At 39.8% G+C, this 16,147-nt stretch overlaps 1 protein-coding gene and 1 long non-coding RNA gene across 2 annotated transcripts in view; one reads left to right on the top strand and one right to left on the bottom strand.

Annotated features, from left to right (window-relative positions):
• The window catches only part of LOC116673383 (uncharacterized), a 9,186-nt gene extending 2,586 nt beyond the window's left edge, over window positions 1-6,600 (top strand). Inside the window, exons 2-3 of the long non-coding RNA XR_004327828.1 lie at window positions 5,396-5,401; window positions 6,589-6,600. This is a non-coding gene — a long non-coding RNA (uncharacterized LOC116673383). The remainder of the gene's footprint in view (window positions 1-5,395; window positions 5,402-6,588) is intronic.
• itfg2 (integrin alpha FG-GAP repeat containing 2) lies at window positions 4,092-14,215 on the bottom strand. Its single transcript, XM_032505649.1, has 12 exons — window positions 13,826-14,215; window positions 12,914-13,009; window positions 12,777-12,818; window positions 12,503-12,680; window positions 12,275-12,414; window positions 11,350-11,498; window positions 11,165-11,259; window positions 10,958-11,011; window positions 10,054-10,145; window positions 9,099-9,216; window positions 8,375-8,548; window positions 4,092-4,253 (listed from the first exon to the last, which is right to left on the bottom strand). Exons 1-12 carry the CDS (start codon window positions 13,919-13,921, stop codon window positions 4,186-4,188), a joined length of 1,302 nt encoding a protein of 433 aa, XP_032361540.1. The 5' UTR covers window positions 13,922-14,215; the 3' UTR covers window positions 4,092-4,185.
• Window positions 14,216-16,147: the final 1,932 nt, after the last annotated feature.

Below are 16,147 nucleotides of genomic sequence, written 5' to 3'. Positions count from 1 at the left end.
TCTCAAGACACTTTACAGATAGAGCAGGTCTAGACCACACTCCAGAATCAATGAAATGCTTGGCCTAAAAAGTGATAGTAAACTGAGAAAAATGCCATCATGGTGACACATTTAAATAACAACAACAGTCCAAAACCCAGAGGTAATTAACGTACCATGATGTATGACAGAGAAAAGCAGAAAATCCTCACACAAAACTCAATAAGTGACTTGAAAAATAAATCTATTATCAAAACAATTGGCGCATAATCTTCTGTTGGTCATTTAATCAGTGGACTAATTCAGCTGTGATTGTAGCGTTATACTCAAAATGTAATAGTGTTAAACAATGCTAACGTTTGATATGTTACAGGAGAATGAAACCACCTTTTACTTTTACCTGTTTGAGTTTGAATAAACATGGGAAACAACCTAACGTTACACCAACCAAACAAACTGTGTAGGAGGAACAGTGACAGCAAATCAGGACAGCACCATGACAACAGATTGTCTGAACGCCAACAGTGGTACATATTTCAGAGCTGACAGCGACTGCCTGACTGTTCCTCGACACTGGAGGTTAGGGGGGGGTGGGAGGATGCAACGTGGGCTCTAGGAAGGGGTGGGCTGTCAGTTCATATCACAAAGGAGAGTTTTGTTTTTTATTTCGAGAAGCGACATTGGGTTTTTAGCAGATTGAGCTTTCAAGACTCGTGAATTGAAATTATTATTATACCCTCTCTATTCACTAAAGGGGTTTTGCTATAAAGCCTGAACTTGTCTTGACTTTGTTGTAATTGAAATGTTAGTCCTTATACTTGGGTGATGTGTAAATGCTGCAAAATGGTTCCTTAATATTGAATTACGCAACATGTATCTACAGTGATATGTATCTGTTACCAAGGAAGGGCTGCGGTGTCCATTCATAGTACAGCATGTAGATAATGCCTCAAGGCTCTGTGGTTGCATGCTGTCAGTTTCAATTGACAGGGTCCTCGTGATGGGTTTATTACTCTGTAGCATGTTTCATGGCAGTGGTCTTTTATAGATATTAAAGCCATGGTACATGTTGAAGCCTCAACCTTTTGTGGCCATTATAAAAAAAAAACTTGCACCTTAATTATAGCAGCACGGCTCTGGCGATGGCAGTCTGTCTGTCGGTCGATCGATCGATCGGTCCATTGCTTCGGTTCAGACTGAAACAGACAAATATTTTAATTTAATCAACTGTTACATGGATTGAAATGAAAAAGAACATGGAAATGTGTATGTATATTCCTTGTTTCTATAAATCCCACTGAGTTAGGTGAGCCCCTGTCGCTAAACTAAGATGGCAAACATTGGAAACTTTATTATTAGCTAAATATTAACATGTAAGCATTGGCATTGTGAGCATGTTAGCGTGTTGATGTTAGAATTTAGCTCAAAGCACCACTGTACAGCCTCACAGAAGCGCTAGCATAGCTATTGACGTGAAGTCTTAGTATTGTCCATTTTCTATCAAATTTACATGGTTTAAGGATTATTTCAGATTAAAACCTTAGTCTCAAAAAGCAGTCTAATGTTCTTCACCTAAACCATTAGAACCGGCAAAATCTGCAACTCCAACTGAAGGTTTGGAGTTGCAGATTTTGTTGTATTCTGCTCAATGACAAAAATATTTGATTACAATTCACACGCGGTCCTTTGAATTTTACAGTTGCTGCATCTTAATTATGTTGTGATGGAGAAGAGTAACAAGCAGAAAGATTTCAACTGATGCTTTCCTCATTCTTAAGCAAAGTGAGGTGCACTTAATTAGGACTACTTAAGCACTGTTTGAAGTGCTTAGTAAAATCAAAATAAAGGGAAATAATAATCAGTATTATAAAAAGAATTATTGATCCTGAGTATGCAAATAAGTACAATCTGTTCCGATGACAGAGTTAAATCTTCATATTCAGATTATATTTGTGTTGCCTCAGTAATGCCATGTATTGCCATCATTTTGTTATTTCCAAAATCTAGATTTTTTAGGTTTTCTAATTGAAAAAAAAACTAACTTTCTGGAGGCAACATCCACTGTGGGCAGACTTTGTTTGCAATGACGTTGCTAAGAAAAGGCAGTTTGGCTTAGAGCCAATCAGCCAGTCTGCTTTGGCCAATACAAGTAATGATGTAGCTAAAATAGTTTCAGATAAATCCACACACATACAAATCCACACAGGGTCAGTTAGATCCTGACAAGGCTGTTACCCCTGTGTCGTTAAGTCCCAGGGTCACATGTCGGAGACGTGTTTTATGTCCAGCCTGTCTGCTTGGGGAGCAAAAGTCACAGTCACACAGGATTCATCACTGGAAACAAGGGGGAGGGGGGGGGGGGGGGGGGGGGGGGGGGACTTTGCATACTGAACAGGCTGATATTTTCTCTGGGGAACCAAGAGCCTGATGGTTAAAACCAAGTCCAAACTAACAGACCTAACAAACCACGTATAACAAATAGGATCTATAAGAATAACACAACATATCGGCCTGGTCCTACTTGACCATTAATGGTCATGGACACAAATCTGTCTGAGCTTACTGTGCAGGAATGTTCTCCACTTATAAGGCCAAACTGAGCTGAACGGTGGGTGTGTTGACTTTGAGATACAAGGTTACCTTATCTTTGAATGATGTCGAAGATAAGTATAACTAAAGCTAAATGATTATACTTGACAAAAGCACACTAAAACATTTATGAGGCATATGTATCATTGCCATAACAAATCATAATATGACCTACAAAAATACTTGTTTCATGACTTAGACTAATTTGGTGAAAAAGTTGTTCCCTATTAAAATGATACCAATCAAAATTGATGCGAGAAGAGTAGCAGGTCAGTCGGGATCCGTCTGTCATGTTTATGCAGGGAGTTCACATTTGGTGCAATTCCTTTCCTTCAATCTTCTTCAGTTCCTTCCAGTTGAAATGGCCCGCTAATTTGTGTTATGTTACATTTCTTTGTTTGAACAGGGACAATACACAAGGAACATTAAGCTATATATAAAAAAGGAGAGATGTAATATACTTGATTTTTAGCAAGTCGCTACTTTCTGTTCATTGTCCCTGGGCAACAAATATAAGAAAAAAATGACATTACTACAAGATTAGACATTAGAAGAGTACAAAGTACATCCCCCGGCAGACAGAAGATATTGATATGTTTGGAGCAATGACTGAAGCTGAGCCTTTTCTTTTGAACAGCATGTTGAGGCTGAATTATTGTATTGTTTTCAACGTGTCTGATCTCTCTATTTCTAATTTTCAACAACTTAAAATGCACCCACAATAGCTACATCTTAAACGGTTAAAGTTGTGATTAAGATTTCACTTTTACATGCAAGTCTGGAAAAAAAAAGGCAAAAACATGCCCTAACAACTTGATCTGTGGAGTGTTAGAGAGCAGGAACGAGTACCTGTAAATCCTTCCCCTAGCACGTTCTCTAAAGGGCAGAAACACAGGAGAGATATGAGGCTGTGGCCTACAAGGACACCTGAGCCTGCATTTACCCTTTACACAAACTAATTTATATTGCATGAGAGAAAGAGATGAAGTGTACATACTGTAGGTGATTAGAGGATCCTCCCATCGGGAACAGTGGGTGATTACCCCAATGCCTCCAATTGTCACCACTGCAGGCACTGACAAACAACACCGCTGTCTTACTGCCACGTAAATCTCATGCAACATGTATTAACGCAACGTCTGAAGCGCTTAATATCTTTGAGATGATACACCAGATTTAAGAACATCCTAACAGACTACACAAGATGAAAAGGAAAAATGCAGTCACTTATATTTTTGATCTTTTTATGACGGCATGTGAGCGCTAACTGACAGCAGCATAATTCCACAGCTGATCCTCTCCACTCACAAATTTACAGACTCTCAGAGGCAAAAAACAGGACGTCGAACAGTATGTCATTTCCATGGCATTAGGCCACATGCTTTCAGCCTCTCTCAGCAACCTGGGCGGCTAGAATACCAATGACAGAGGCAGTGTGTACATCTGAGATTACAACATCAGAAACCTCAACCTGACACGTCTGTCTGCGGGGAACACAAACAACGAGAGCAGCAGCACAGGAAACAGATAATCAGTGTTTATTAACGTATATAAGAGTATTTACAGTCAGCGTGGGGGGGGAGACAGCAGTGTGACAGCAGTGTGTTGATGTGTGCGCTAAGTCTGTGAATCCTTGTAGAGAACATTTGCCACCAGCGCTCTCACTGCTGCCGGGTCCTCAGTATCTGTGGAGGGAAAACACAAATGTGGCAATGACCATTGGCACGAGACACACAATGAGGATCTTACCAGTTAAAACTTCGTCTTTGGCATGGAGTCAAACTACAGCAAAACTAGTTGAAAACTAGCTGCTGATTGAAAGTAGGGAGGAACTGTCTATATTCAGAAACCTTCCCACGGTGTGATGGAGAACTGACAGACTTCATCGTCACCCTTTGGTTTAAGGGCGGTTATTAAGGTGAATGTACTCTTAGTGTTTGCCATACTGTGTGTATTTTTAATATTTAATTGCTATATGTTTTAGTAAAAATATATATGAAATAAAATGCATTTCAAGCTATTTTTGATGCATGTGCTCGTGTGGACAAAACCAGTTAATATGCAAAGCCAAATATCGCCTCCCCCACACTACATCCCCACACTTATCTGTAAATACACTGTTCCTGTTTTGTTTTGTTTTTGTTTGTTTTGTTTTTTGTTTTATTTGTTTTGTTATAACTACTTACACTTTTCTGTTCCCTGTATTTGTCTTTTATTGTCTGTAAAGCGTCCTTGAGTGTTAGAAAGGCGCTGTTAAATAAAATGCATTATTATTATTATTATTACTAAATATCGGACATGCTTTTACACTTTTATTTGTCTGCAGTTTTACTGCAATCTCTCCTCATCTCTATTTCCTTATCCCTAAGGCTGCTACATCAGACATTATTCACACTGGGTTAGGTAACAGGCCTGCAAAATCCTAGTCAAAAGAAACACAACATGCCCCAGAGGTTGAATTATTAACAGAGGCAGCAGGAAGCTACACTAACTCCTCCACCAGGCTTCAGAAAAATCAGCAGGAATGGAACCTGCATTTCCATCTGCAACCATATAATGCTTCATGAAGTCCTGCTAATCACGCGCTAGTGTTTAATCATTATGTCTTCCTCAATAAATAGGTTTAGATCTAGGTCTAGGAGATTATTTTGTATTTTAATCAGATCTGTCCCCTCATTCAATATATGGCATGCATGGAGACTGAAAATGCACCAGGGCAGATTAATGTTCTAAAACAAGGAAATTAACAGGAAATAAATAACCATTGTGCCCGTTCACAATGATTAACCAACTTATTAACTTAGTTAAACATAGTGTTTGTCGGGAGGATTGTGTTTGGAAAGAAGCTGGACAGCAGAGACGCAATTTTCCAGAGAGAGGAGGGGGGAAAGATAAAGAAACGAGTCACTAAGCAGCTTCCTTGGTTTCTGTGCTCTGTGTGCTAGGGGATTACAGCCTCTCTAAAAATACTTCAGTCTTTCCAGCACAGTTGACTGACAGGCTGCGGTTTTATATACACTTGGATCTAAATGAATTTCCTCCATGACCTCGTCCTGTGTAAATGTGTTTATTTGTCAAGGAGAAGCCAGACAAGGGGCCTCTCGCAACAACAGTTTTCTTTTGGTCCTAAATGCCTTTCTTTTGTAGGAGTCAGATTGAACAAACTCTTAACTGCACAAATCATAAATGGCTTGTTTCAGCTCGATGAACGCCTCCTGTTATAAGGAGGAACGGGATTTTGAGGTGTGATCATTGGTAGGGCTGTCACGAACATTTATAGCTTCTATTGAGGTTCTCAAATGAAACTCAGGATATCTCTCCAATATTTCATGGCGTCATCACCCCTAAAACAAAATCTTCAATTTAAATAAAGTGATTCATCGGACTAAATAAATTAAGTTTGTTTCATTTTTATCGAATCAACTGTCTTTAATGAATATAAAGTGTCAGTTTTGGCAACATAAATACATGTAGGAAGCAGGGTGATCCAATAAGGGCATGGAATAATGACAAAATAATATCAGCGCCTTCAGGCTTATAGCAAAATTATCCCACAATGGAAAACACGCTCTGGAGTTATTGGCAACGAACAAAATTGTACATCAACGACGAGTGCATGGAGAGGGGTCCACACCTCCTCTCCGCTGACATCTCCTGGACAGCCAACATCACAGCGGTCATCAAGAAGGCCCAGCAGCGACTACACTGAAATACGACCTGGACTCCAACCTGCTGCTGACCTTCTACCGCTCGACCCCCGAGAGCCTGCGGACCTACTGCATCACAGTCTGGTACGGCAGCTGCACCGTGGCAGACAGCGAGAGGCTGCAGAGGTTTGTGAGGTCAGCACAAAAGATCATGGCTGCCTTCTCCCCTCCCTGATGGACATCTACACCTTCCGCTGCCTCAGCAGGGCAGAGAACATCAAGGACAGCTCCCACCCCTCTGATCTGTTTGACCTGCTGCCCTCAGGTAGGTAGGCGCTACAGGTGCATCAGAGCACGGACTAACAGACTCAAGAACAGTTTCTTCCCAAAGGCCATAACCACCCTGAACTCACACATGCACTGACTTCACTCCACAGCACTACCTACATACACTTTATATTTTTATATTTTACTTCCTTATATTTTGTCTTTTTATATTTCCTGTTAACACTGTAAAGGGGTTGCTTCAATCTCATTACACAGGTACTGCACTTGTGTATAATGACAATGAAGGCATTCTATTCTAAAATCAAAAAACAATCCTACTGAAATCTAATTCTACAAATACTAAACTAATGATAATATCATTGTAGCCAATTTAGCCTTTATCTGCAACTGTGCAGAAATACCAGGTTAAAACCGAATGAATAGACATAAATAAAAAAACAAAATAGCCTATATAAGGCTATCTGGTTCTGCTGGTTTATGGGCAAGTTTCATTCACAAAAATGTGTAAAAAAGAATTTAACACTGTCGAGGTTCAAGTTACTGCTGTTTGAAATTAGGCAGTGAAAATGCAACAGATTTAGCGGAGTCAGTAGTGTTGAAATAGTGAAGCAATTCTAAAATATGAATATAGCTGCTTACGATGTGTCAACAGAGCATAAAGAACAAGAGGCTAAAACAGATCTACGGCCGTGCTAGCGGCTCTGTGAGGCTGTACTTAATGCTAAGATGCTTACAATGACAATGTTTACATGCTGATGCTTAACAGATATATTGTTTAGTGTCTTTTGAGCAGACAGCCGATAGGGACAGTGCTGACATGTGACATGACAGGGTGTCGATTGCAGAATCGACTGGGTTATCAGAGTGTGTAAGAGAGATTTTTTCAGAAGATGGAAGCAGAAGCGAAGAGCTTGGCGGACTGATGTGACAGGTGAGTTTTCTGACAAGAAAGACAGGTTGTCTTGTTTTCCCACAACACGACTATTTGTAAATGCACCTTTTAAAACCTGAACTACAACACACCAAGGAGGAGTCTCGCGGAGAAGTCAACAAGGGACGCTGGAATGCCAACCCAGGGCGTCTTGATATGGGGGACACCAGAGTTAGCAGGCCCGGCTTCAGAACGCAAAAATGGCTGGGTGAGTCAGTTTAACACAGCACGAACCCCTCTAGCAGCAGGAAAGACATACACTCATCCAGGCAAGTTTAGTCTCATTCTCACGTTAAATGCAACACGGAGGGAGAGGAGACAGGGGGATTAATGCTATTGGCTAGGTTAGCCTTAGCCATTTTTAACAGCATGCAAACATTTGTTAATTAGCACTAAACACAAAGTACAGCTGAGGCTGATGGGAACGTCATTTGTTCAGGTATTTGGACATAAATCTAAGTATTGGACACATTTTGACCCGATGATGGTGCCTGAGTGGAAAATAAGTTACCCCACCAAATTATCCTAATAATTTATATAACATCTAAAAAATCATGAAAAACTGAAATTTTAATACCTGAGAAACAAATTCTAATTTTGAGAAGATTGGTAAATGTAAGAAGTTCTCTTAGATCACTCATACTTGCCCCCTGTAAGAAATAATCTGTTTTATACAGTATGAGTTATTCTTGCATGAGACAGCGAGCAGGATCTTGTTAGCAGTAAAGATCTGTCATGTGGGGATTGTATTTATTTTTCCCTCATTGTTAGTATTCAGGTCACAGTGTTGCCACGGGGTGGCAAAAAAGTTGACTACAAATAGTCACAGTTGGTCTCTGGTCCAATTACAGCAACAGACAGAAAAGATGTTGCTTTGAATATGATGAAGGATGCTCTAATCTGAACTGGATTACTGACTTCGAGCTGTTGGTGTACTCACCAACTCCCAGCGCCTTCAGGTGGCTCACAAACTCGGGTTTCTCCTCCAGGACCCGTAGCATATTTGTGGACTCCATGCGCTCCAGCTGCACCTTCCAGTAGATGTAGATTTTATGATTGAAGCTCACGTACACCAGACAGGGGCTGTTCTTACCCTCCTTACATGTGTACTGACCTGCAACCACACACAAAAAAACACACTTAAACTTCATATATAAGGGATGTTTCTTACTCAATATGTGGGGGCAGTGGTGTGATACTATATATATGATGTCTCTGTGGCAGAGCCAGCATCCACACAAACAGAGAAACCTTTCTCATCTGCCTTAATGATCTCACAGAGCAGGCAGAAAGCCGGACAAGAGGGGTTGACTGTTCTCCCAAACACTCGGTAGGTGTAAAGAAGAAACAAACCACGATAGAGACAGGCAGAACAAACAAAGTCTCTCTCTCTTACTACTGCACATGTCATATTGGCTGCCTCAAATAAACTGTGGCTTGTTCAAACACTGCAGAAAGATTTGAAAAGGACAGACACAGAAAAGAAAGCAGAAAGAAGGAGCAAAGACTGAGTGAAAACAAAGCTCAACGTTGCCACCTACTGGTGTCATGAGAGGTTTTAAAATTCTAGCCATGTATTTACTCACGCCGTCCAACAGGCGAGCACACAGGAGAGAATCTGACCTGATGCAAGATCATTTAGAGTCAAGCATGTGGTCCCTCACCCGCACAGAAGGCGTTGACATTCTCATCGAACTGGAACCGCACTACTGTCCGATTGTGGTCAATGATGTAGGTTTGACCATCCCAGGCGCACGCCACCACCTCCTCTCTGCCGTCTCCCTGGAAACAGACAGACACATCCTTGCCATGATTATCAAAACAAGTGGAACCCGTTTTTTTGTGAATGCAAACTAACCCTTTAAAACACCAAAGTCACACAAAAACACAACACAAACTAACCGATCAAGCCAGAGGTAGACCAGCAACTCAATTACTGTTTTTGTCAGGAATCTGGTGGCTTTGAAGAGAGCATAGATGGGTATAATGACTTAAGTTCCCCATTATGAAGAACTGTTTGAAGGCAATATTAATTGTTAAAAGAATTCCAAATGTAACAGCCCTTTTCTTAAGTGGCAAAAACAGATTTTGCTGAGTGCCCACGTCCACAGCAGTACATTGGTTAGATTCTGTATTGGGACCTGCTTCTCCAAAATGGGGGCGTGCCGACCGCCATCTACTGTAGCTAATACAATATGGATAAGTCCACGCAACCCCATTTCAAAAGATCTAAATTATCCCTTTAATATAGTGCTAAAATTACCAGGCGATTCAATGATTGCTACTTTTATTTGATGGATCGTAAATAGTAACTTAACACCAGTGTGTGTTTAACTACCCTCTCAATGTTAAAAGTTCAAAGCCTCTGGGTGCGGTCAGGTGTGTGCTGTATTGCACCCCATAGTTATGTAACAGCGTCCTGGAGGACACTTAAACTGCAGCAAGATGAGAAATCAAACCAGCGGAGGTCAGCAAAACTGACTTCCAGCTGCTGTTAAATTAGTTTTTAAAAGTAATTTATAAATCAAAATGGCCAAACTTCTCCAACATTAGGATACAAAGCTTTTTTAAATTAAAAAAAAGAAATGCATTCCTACAAAAATACACACACAAACTCACAGTAACGTCGAGCTTCTGCAGCGCAAACAGCTGATGATCCACCTGGACGGACCACAGGAGCTGTTCTGAGCTGTCCATCAATTTCAGGGTACCTGTAACATTTAAAGGCAAAGAGATGTAACATAACATTAAAGTACAGTTCTACCTGTTATTATATGCTACTGCTATTAAACAATTAAGAATGTATCTACAAGGCTCAAGACATAATGGACAAAAGTTGCTTTCTGACAAACTGATTCTGAGAAGTTTGCTTTTAATGGCTGCTGATGTCGAAATACAGCCAGTAATACAGCCAAGTTTATAACTTCTAATAGCATTATAATTTCTTTTCTCTATGTTGGCTCATCAAGGTGTTATCGAGAGGGAAGTTGTGAGAGTAAAAAATTGGCAGCCGGAAGCCTTAAGTGCTGATTATCCCACTAGATCCTCTCTTGGTTAAATATTGATGGACTCTCCAGCTGCTCTGAGAGCAGGTTGCCAGTTGTGTGCTGCTGCCAGTTGGATCCTCTGCATCGACTAACAGCCACCGATAGATGACAAATTTACTACATGGTTTACTTGTTTTACTGTCTTTTTTTTATTGAGGAACTGCTAAAAGTACACAGAGGAGGACACAATCCCAACATACAGTACCTCTGCTCTAACTCCTTTTCACTTCGGGATTGATCAGAGAAATTCCATGCGCTCGTTTCAATGGTTACACACAGTGATGCTCTACCTATAGGCTATATGTTACTTTAATATCCTTTAATTGTGGATTTGTTTTTGAATTCATGTTAAAATCCCATCTACTGTGCTTTTATATCAGCCCAAACTAAAAACCTGAGAACCAAAGCAAACCGGTTGATGTGAGAGCACTCTCAACAAAATACTTATTTTCTTGCCAATAAAATTCATGACTCACCATCTAACGTACAGAGAGCGAAAAGCCCACATTTAGAAGATTCCTCTTTTGAGCCTGATGAAAAACAGAGATCAAAATGTCTAATCAAAATCTTTTTGATATGGTTACACCTATTTTTCACAAAATATAACACATGAGTTATCTATCTTAAGCATTGTGTATAGTAAAGAAAAACGGACCAACAGGCACAAGGTTTCTGTCTGGTACCTTTACTGATGCTGCCGATAAGATGAGTAGACACATTCTTGTTGTGTATCCGCCCAGTGGTCAGATGGAGAACTACATCTCTGGACGGTCCCTCACTGTGAGCAGAGAAATCAAAGTAAGTTTAATTCTCCAATCACAGCTTTGTACTTCTACACGTCTATAACTTTTGTTGCAACAGTGTCTACCTCCCAGGGGTTGCGGGGGCGTCTTCCCCAGAGCTGTTGGAGTCCTGCTGTGTCCAGGTACACAGCAGGATAGCGTAGCCGCAGCCTGGCTGAGACACCATCAGCTCTGGTAGACCCTCTGGACCCGGGTTCACTGACAAACTGTCCACCTGCAGCACAGACATTAAACACTGGGCTTTCACTTTTTATAATATTAATGAATAATAATACATTTATTTATTGAGCGATTTCCATCAAAGTGCTTTACAGAAAGGATACACTTTAAATACACACAGTACAGAAAACACTGGGCTTTTACTTTTTATGATAATAAGCTTTCATTTAACTGTACACGATGACTTTAGTTCTCTGTGTTGTGCAAAAATAGTTGTTATATTACCCAGCTCTGCTATTCAGTTAGTGTACAGGAAAGACATTTGTCCTTTAAAGCTTTAGTAAAATAATTTATGGTCTTTTGTTTGTTTATTTGACAAATGTTCTTATTGTTGTTATTATCATTATTGTTATTTTGTTGTCTTTATACTGTCTTTTTTTATCTATTTTTTTTTTATTTCTTTTTTCTTGCTAAAACTGCTGCTGGAATTTTCATTTTCCTTGCGGGAGTCATCCCAAAAGGATCAATAAAGAGAAGTCTAAGTCTAAGTCTAGTGCGTAACTTTTTTATATTAATGATTACATTCAAGCCATTGCCAAATGAGTTGCTACAAAGCCGACAGTGTTGTTGTCATTACTTACAATTCCTCATGGGGGAGACAGAAACTACAAACTATAGCTTTAATAGCCCTGACTCCACCAGATAAACTAAGTGTGCCAGTACAAACCCAAACTTGTTTAAGACGTGCACCTCTCACAGTTTCAGTTAATATAGGTTGAGATGATAATTATTGGTTGAGATACTAATTTATGGAGCTTAATTGAAGTGTACCTGACCCTCCAGAAGCCATTTCTTCAGCAGAACCAGCTGTCCAGATCCCAGCTCTGTACTATCAGACGGCTCCTCCCAACGGAAAGCTCGCACCACTCGGTCTGTGTAGCCCACCACCAGCTCACAGCGGCCATCACCGTCTACAGTACAGGCATGCACACACTGTGGTCAAATTAAAAAAAGCACAACAGATCTAATACAAATACAACACAAAAGAAAGTAATTTACCAATATCACTAATGAGGATGACTTTAGTGTTTGCAGGAATATGCTGGGTGAAGAGGGGCTTCTGGTCATCAGGCGACATGAATTCATGCTGACTGGACGAATCAGATTTACTTGAGGTGGCAGCTGTCAGGTCGAAGAGGTGAAACCAGCCTTCTGCACCGACAGCTACCACAAAGTTCTGTCCAACAGGGGAACAAAAACACAATGTTGAGAACATCAGCACCAAGATGTTCCTTATAGGCTGCTGCCGATCATTTATCGTTTCATAACTAACCTTTCCTTTGTTGCAGACATCTCCAACGGCAACACAGGTCAGCTGCCAAACCAAGACAAATTATATCAGTAACAGAAATAAAATTTTCTCTATGATAAAATAAGTATGTCCCTCGGTTTCCTGGTTTATGTACTGACCATGCCCACACAGGTTCTTGTGATCCAGGGTTTGGAGTCGTCATTCTTGTACACAAGAAGCTTTCCGCTGGTGTCCCCCACAACCAGCTCGTTCAGCTACAGAGAACGGAGACAGACAGCACGTTTCCTTTGCTATAATATGGAACCACCACTATTTAAACACTGTGAAGCAATAATCTGAATCTTAAGGTGTACGTCTTGATATTTTTGCTTTGACATGCTCTTTTTTTGACTAAGTTATAAAAAAATATGGGAGAAGCCACAAAGAAGTGTATACACATCCCAACAACATTGCTATCTCATGTGTGTTGTCAAGTTGCATTCTTTAATTATTTTTAATGTTCTTTCTGTATACTATTCCATTACTTTATCTTCACTTTTAACTGCTTTATTTGTATCTTTATTTGCTGACTGTGAGTTTGTATTGGATTGTTCTCCTGTCTTGTGAAGCACTTTGTAAGGGTGGTTTTAAAAGGTGCTACATAAATAATATTAATATATGTTTTGCCTTTGCATACTGTATTTGAAAATATTGCACACAAGACTTTTGTTTTATGACCTTATTTCTGTCCAGATAGGATGCCTGCAAGTACTTAAGGACACACAGAATTTCCACATTAAAACAAGTCTGAGATTCTTGCAGAGAACATTTCAGCAACTTGACAAATACAGCACATTAGACAAGAGCAACCAGTCTGCTCTGTGTAGAGAATGCATTCAGAAGTCTAGCACCAAATTACATGCATGTATTAAGGATTTCACATCAGTACTCAAGCTGCATCTTTTTTCCAGGTCCGTACTTTACGTTGCTCGATATCCACAAGTGAACAAAGTCATCGCAGCTCCGGATGTAACGTCAGACACTATAATTCATGAGCCTTATTTAAATTATGTAAAATTAACGTTACTTACCGAGTCATTGTCTGCATCTCCCAGACAGATAGCGTGAGGAAACAGAGTTCCTGTAAAGTCCAAGCTGACACGTTGAACGTAGTTCAAGGACCGCATAACTTCAATGATGAGCCAGAGATAGGACAGCTCGTAAGGTGATAGCTAGCTAACGTTAGCTCCGTTAACGTTAACGTTAGCTCTCATATAGGTTTAAACATTACCGTTAGTCTCTCCTAACGAGCGTGATATGACATTGCATTCTTCTTAATTTAACTGCTTTTTAAAATATATCTTTGTTTAATGACTTTAAATATGATTTATTGGATTAATAGCTGTATAGTCGGTGTTGGCAGCTACTAGCTTCTTCCTAGTAAACAAAAGCACGTGACCTTAGACAGTACGGCAACTCAGTAGAGACAAACTGTCTATTTCGCGGTTCTTTTAATACAGCCTTATTGAGGTCAAATGCGTTATGATATGCTTTCATTTAGTTATTAAAGTGCTTGAATGATCAGACACGTTTGAGTTATAGAGAGTCTTTGTAATGATGAATTAAAAACCTATTTAACGACTATGATTTGATTCAATTAGATTGGCGTCGTCGTTTTTCATTAAAACTATATTAATTTTCTTATAATAGGCCTATAACTAAATCTATAACATAACATCTTCATTTAAAATTGCAAAAGCCAAGGCTTAGAATAAAACCATTCATAAAAACATTCATAATCCAATCCAGGCCTTCAAGACGAGACTAGATGTAAATTGTACAAGAAAGTTGTCTGAAATGCTGAATCTTTATTTTGTTTTATTAAACTTTTTAACTCCTTGCATAGTTTTACTATGTTTTCTATCGTAGTTTTGTCTCCCAGTGATAGATGCCAGTGTTGTCCTCTAGAGGGCGACGTTCAATCACAACTCTCCATTCCAGGCAGCAAACAACCCCTTCTTTTCTTTTTTGGGGGATTTTTTAAAACTTTAAAAACATGTTATATATTTAATTAAACATTTGGCATCACAAAAAAAAAAAAAAAAGTAAATTCTATCCAGTGAATATTACAGAGTAGCTTGAAAAATAAAGGAAATATATATGAATAAATATATTCAAATAAATAAAAGAGTGGATTAAAACATAAACAAAAAACAACACGTTCCAGAGGGAGGGGGTGTTCACACCAACATCACAGAGGAGGCAGAAGTCCATTACAGAAAGACTTATTTTAAAAATGCCATAAGCTCATTGTGACCGGTGGGTGGATTGTAATCCCCCCCCCCCCCATTTTTCTCTTCCATTTATTTCTTTTCACTGTATTATGTTTTCTTCTAGTATGTTTGTGCCCTTAAGGTGTGGAAAAAAAGCTCATTGTAACTTTTAGAGGTTAGACCTGTAAAACATTTCTCACTGAGCATCTGAGTCCATGTGTACTGAAATTGTCATATACCCAAGATTGTGCATTGTTTTGAGAGAATATAATGTTTTATATATTAATATTGTATGTACAAAATGATACAAAATATACTGGATTCATTAAACCCAGTTAAAGAATTCATTTACAACATTTAATCTCTACTACAAGAAAGTAAGTCCATGCGCACACATGTATTTTGCATGAGAGATCAAAAGAGTAACTGCTTTAAAAACATGCTAAACATAGTCTTTACACACATATCCATTACTAATGGTGCACCTGCCGAAAGAAAACAAAACGCTGTCAGAGAAACTGTTTTTAATGACAAGCCAATTGAAAGATTATCCCTCACATCACACTCAAAGATGGTATGGATGATCTGGGTGCTTACGAGTTTTTGTTTTACTGTCTCCACGCAGAGAGCTCCTTAAAGAAAGGAGAAAAATACAGAAAGTGGTTAAAGGAGAACTCGGGCGCCCAGATGTCATATTAATTATTACACTCAGCTATGACTGGAAAACCCCTCGAGAAAAAGGAGCGCCCTCCCAGCCACTGGTGGAGAGAGAGAGAGATGAGTGGAGACGAGTCGACTGAGAGGAGAGCGAAGGAGACGGACGAGAGAGAGAGAGAGAGAGAGTCCTCACAAAGCGCTAATTGGACTCTGGAAGCACACTGACAGGGCATGGATAGGTTTCAGATGGTCCGGGCGATGGTGAAGGGGTGCGGGGGGAGGCTGAATAGAATCCACGCTTCTTTTCTAAACTCTCTTGCTGGGCTAAAAAAAGGGCGAGAGGGAGAAGAGAGAATAAGAGGGGAGGGAAAGAAAAGAAGTATTGGTGGTGTTGGGGTTGGGGGGGGGGGGGGGGGGAGTAGGTGGTTCCGCAATGCAAGCTTGATTTTGAATGCCACTGCCAACGCAGAAAAATTGGACAAT

The sequence above is a fragment of the Etheostoma spectabile genome, chromosome 23 (assembly GCF_008692095.1).
Source record: "Etheostoma spectabile isolate EspeVRDwgs_2016 chromosome 23, UIUC_Espe_1.0, whole genome shotgun sequence".
Classification (NCBI taxonomy): domain Eukaryota; kingdom Metazoa; phylum Chordata; class Actinopteri; order Perciformes; family Percidae; genus Etheostoma; species Etheostoma spectabile.
The sequence above is the reverse complement of the archived record's forward strand: the minus strand, read 5'-3'. Positions and strand labels throughout refer to the sequence as shown.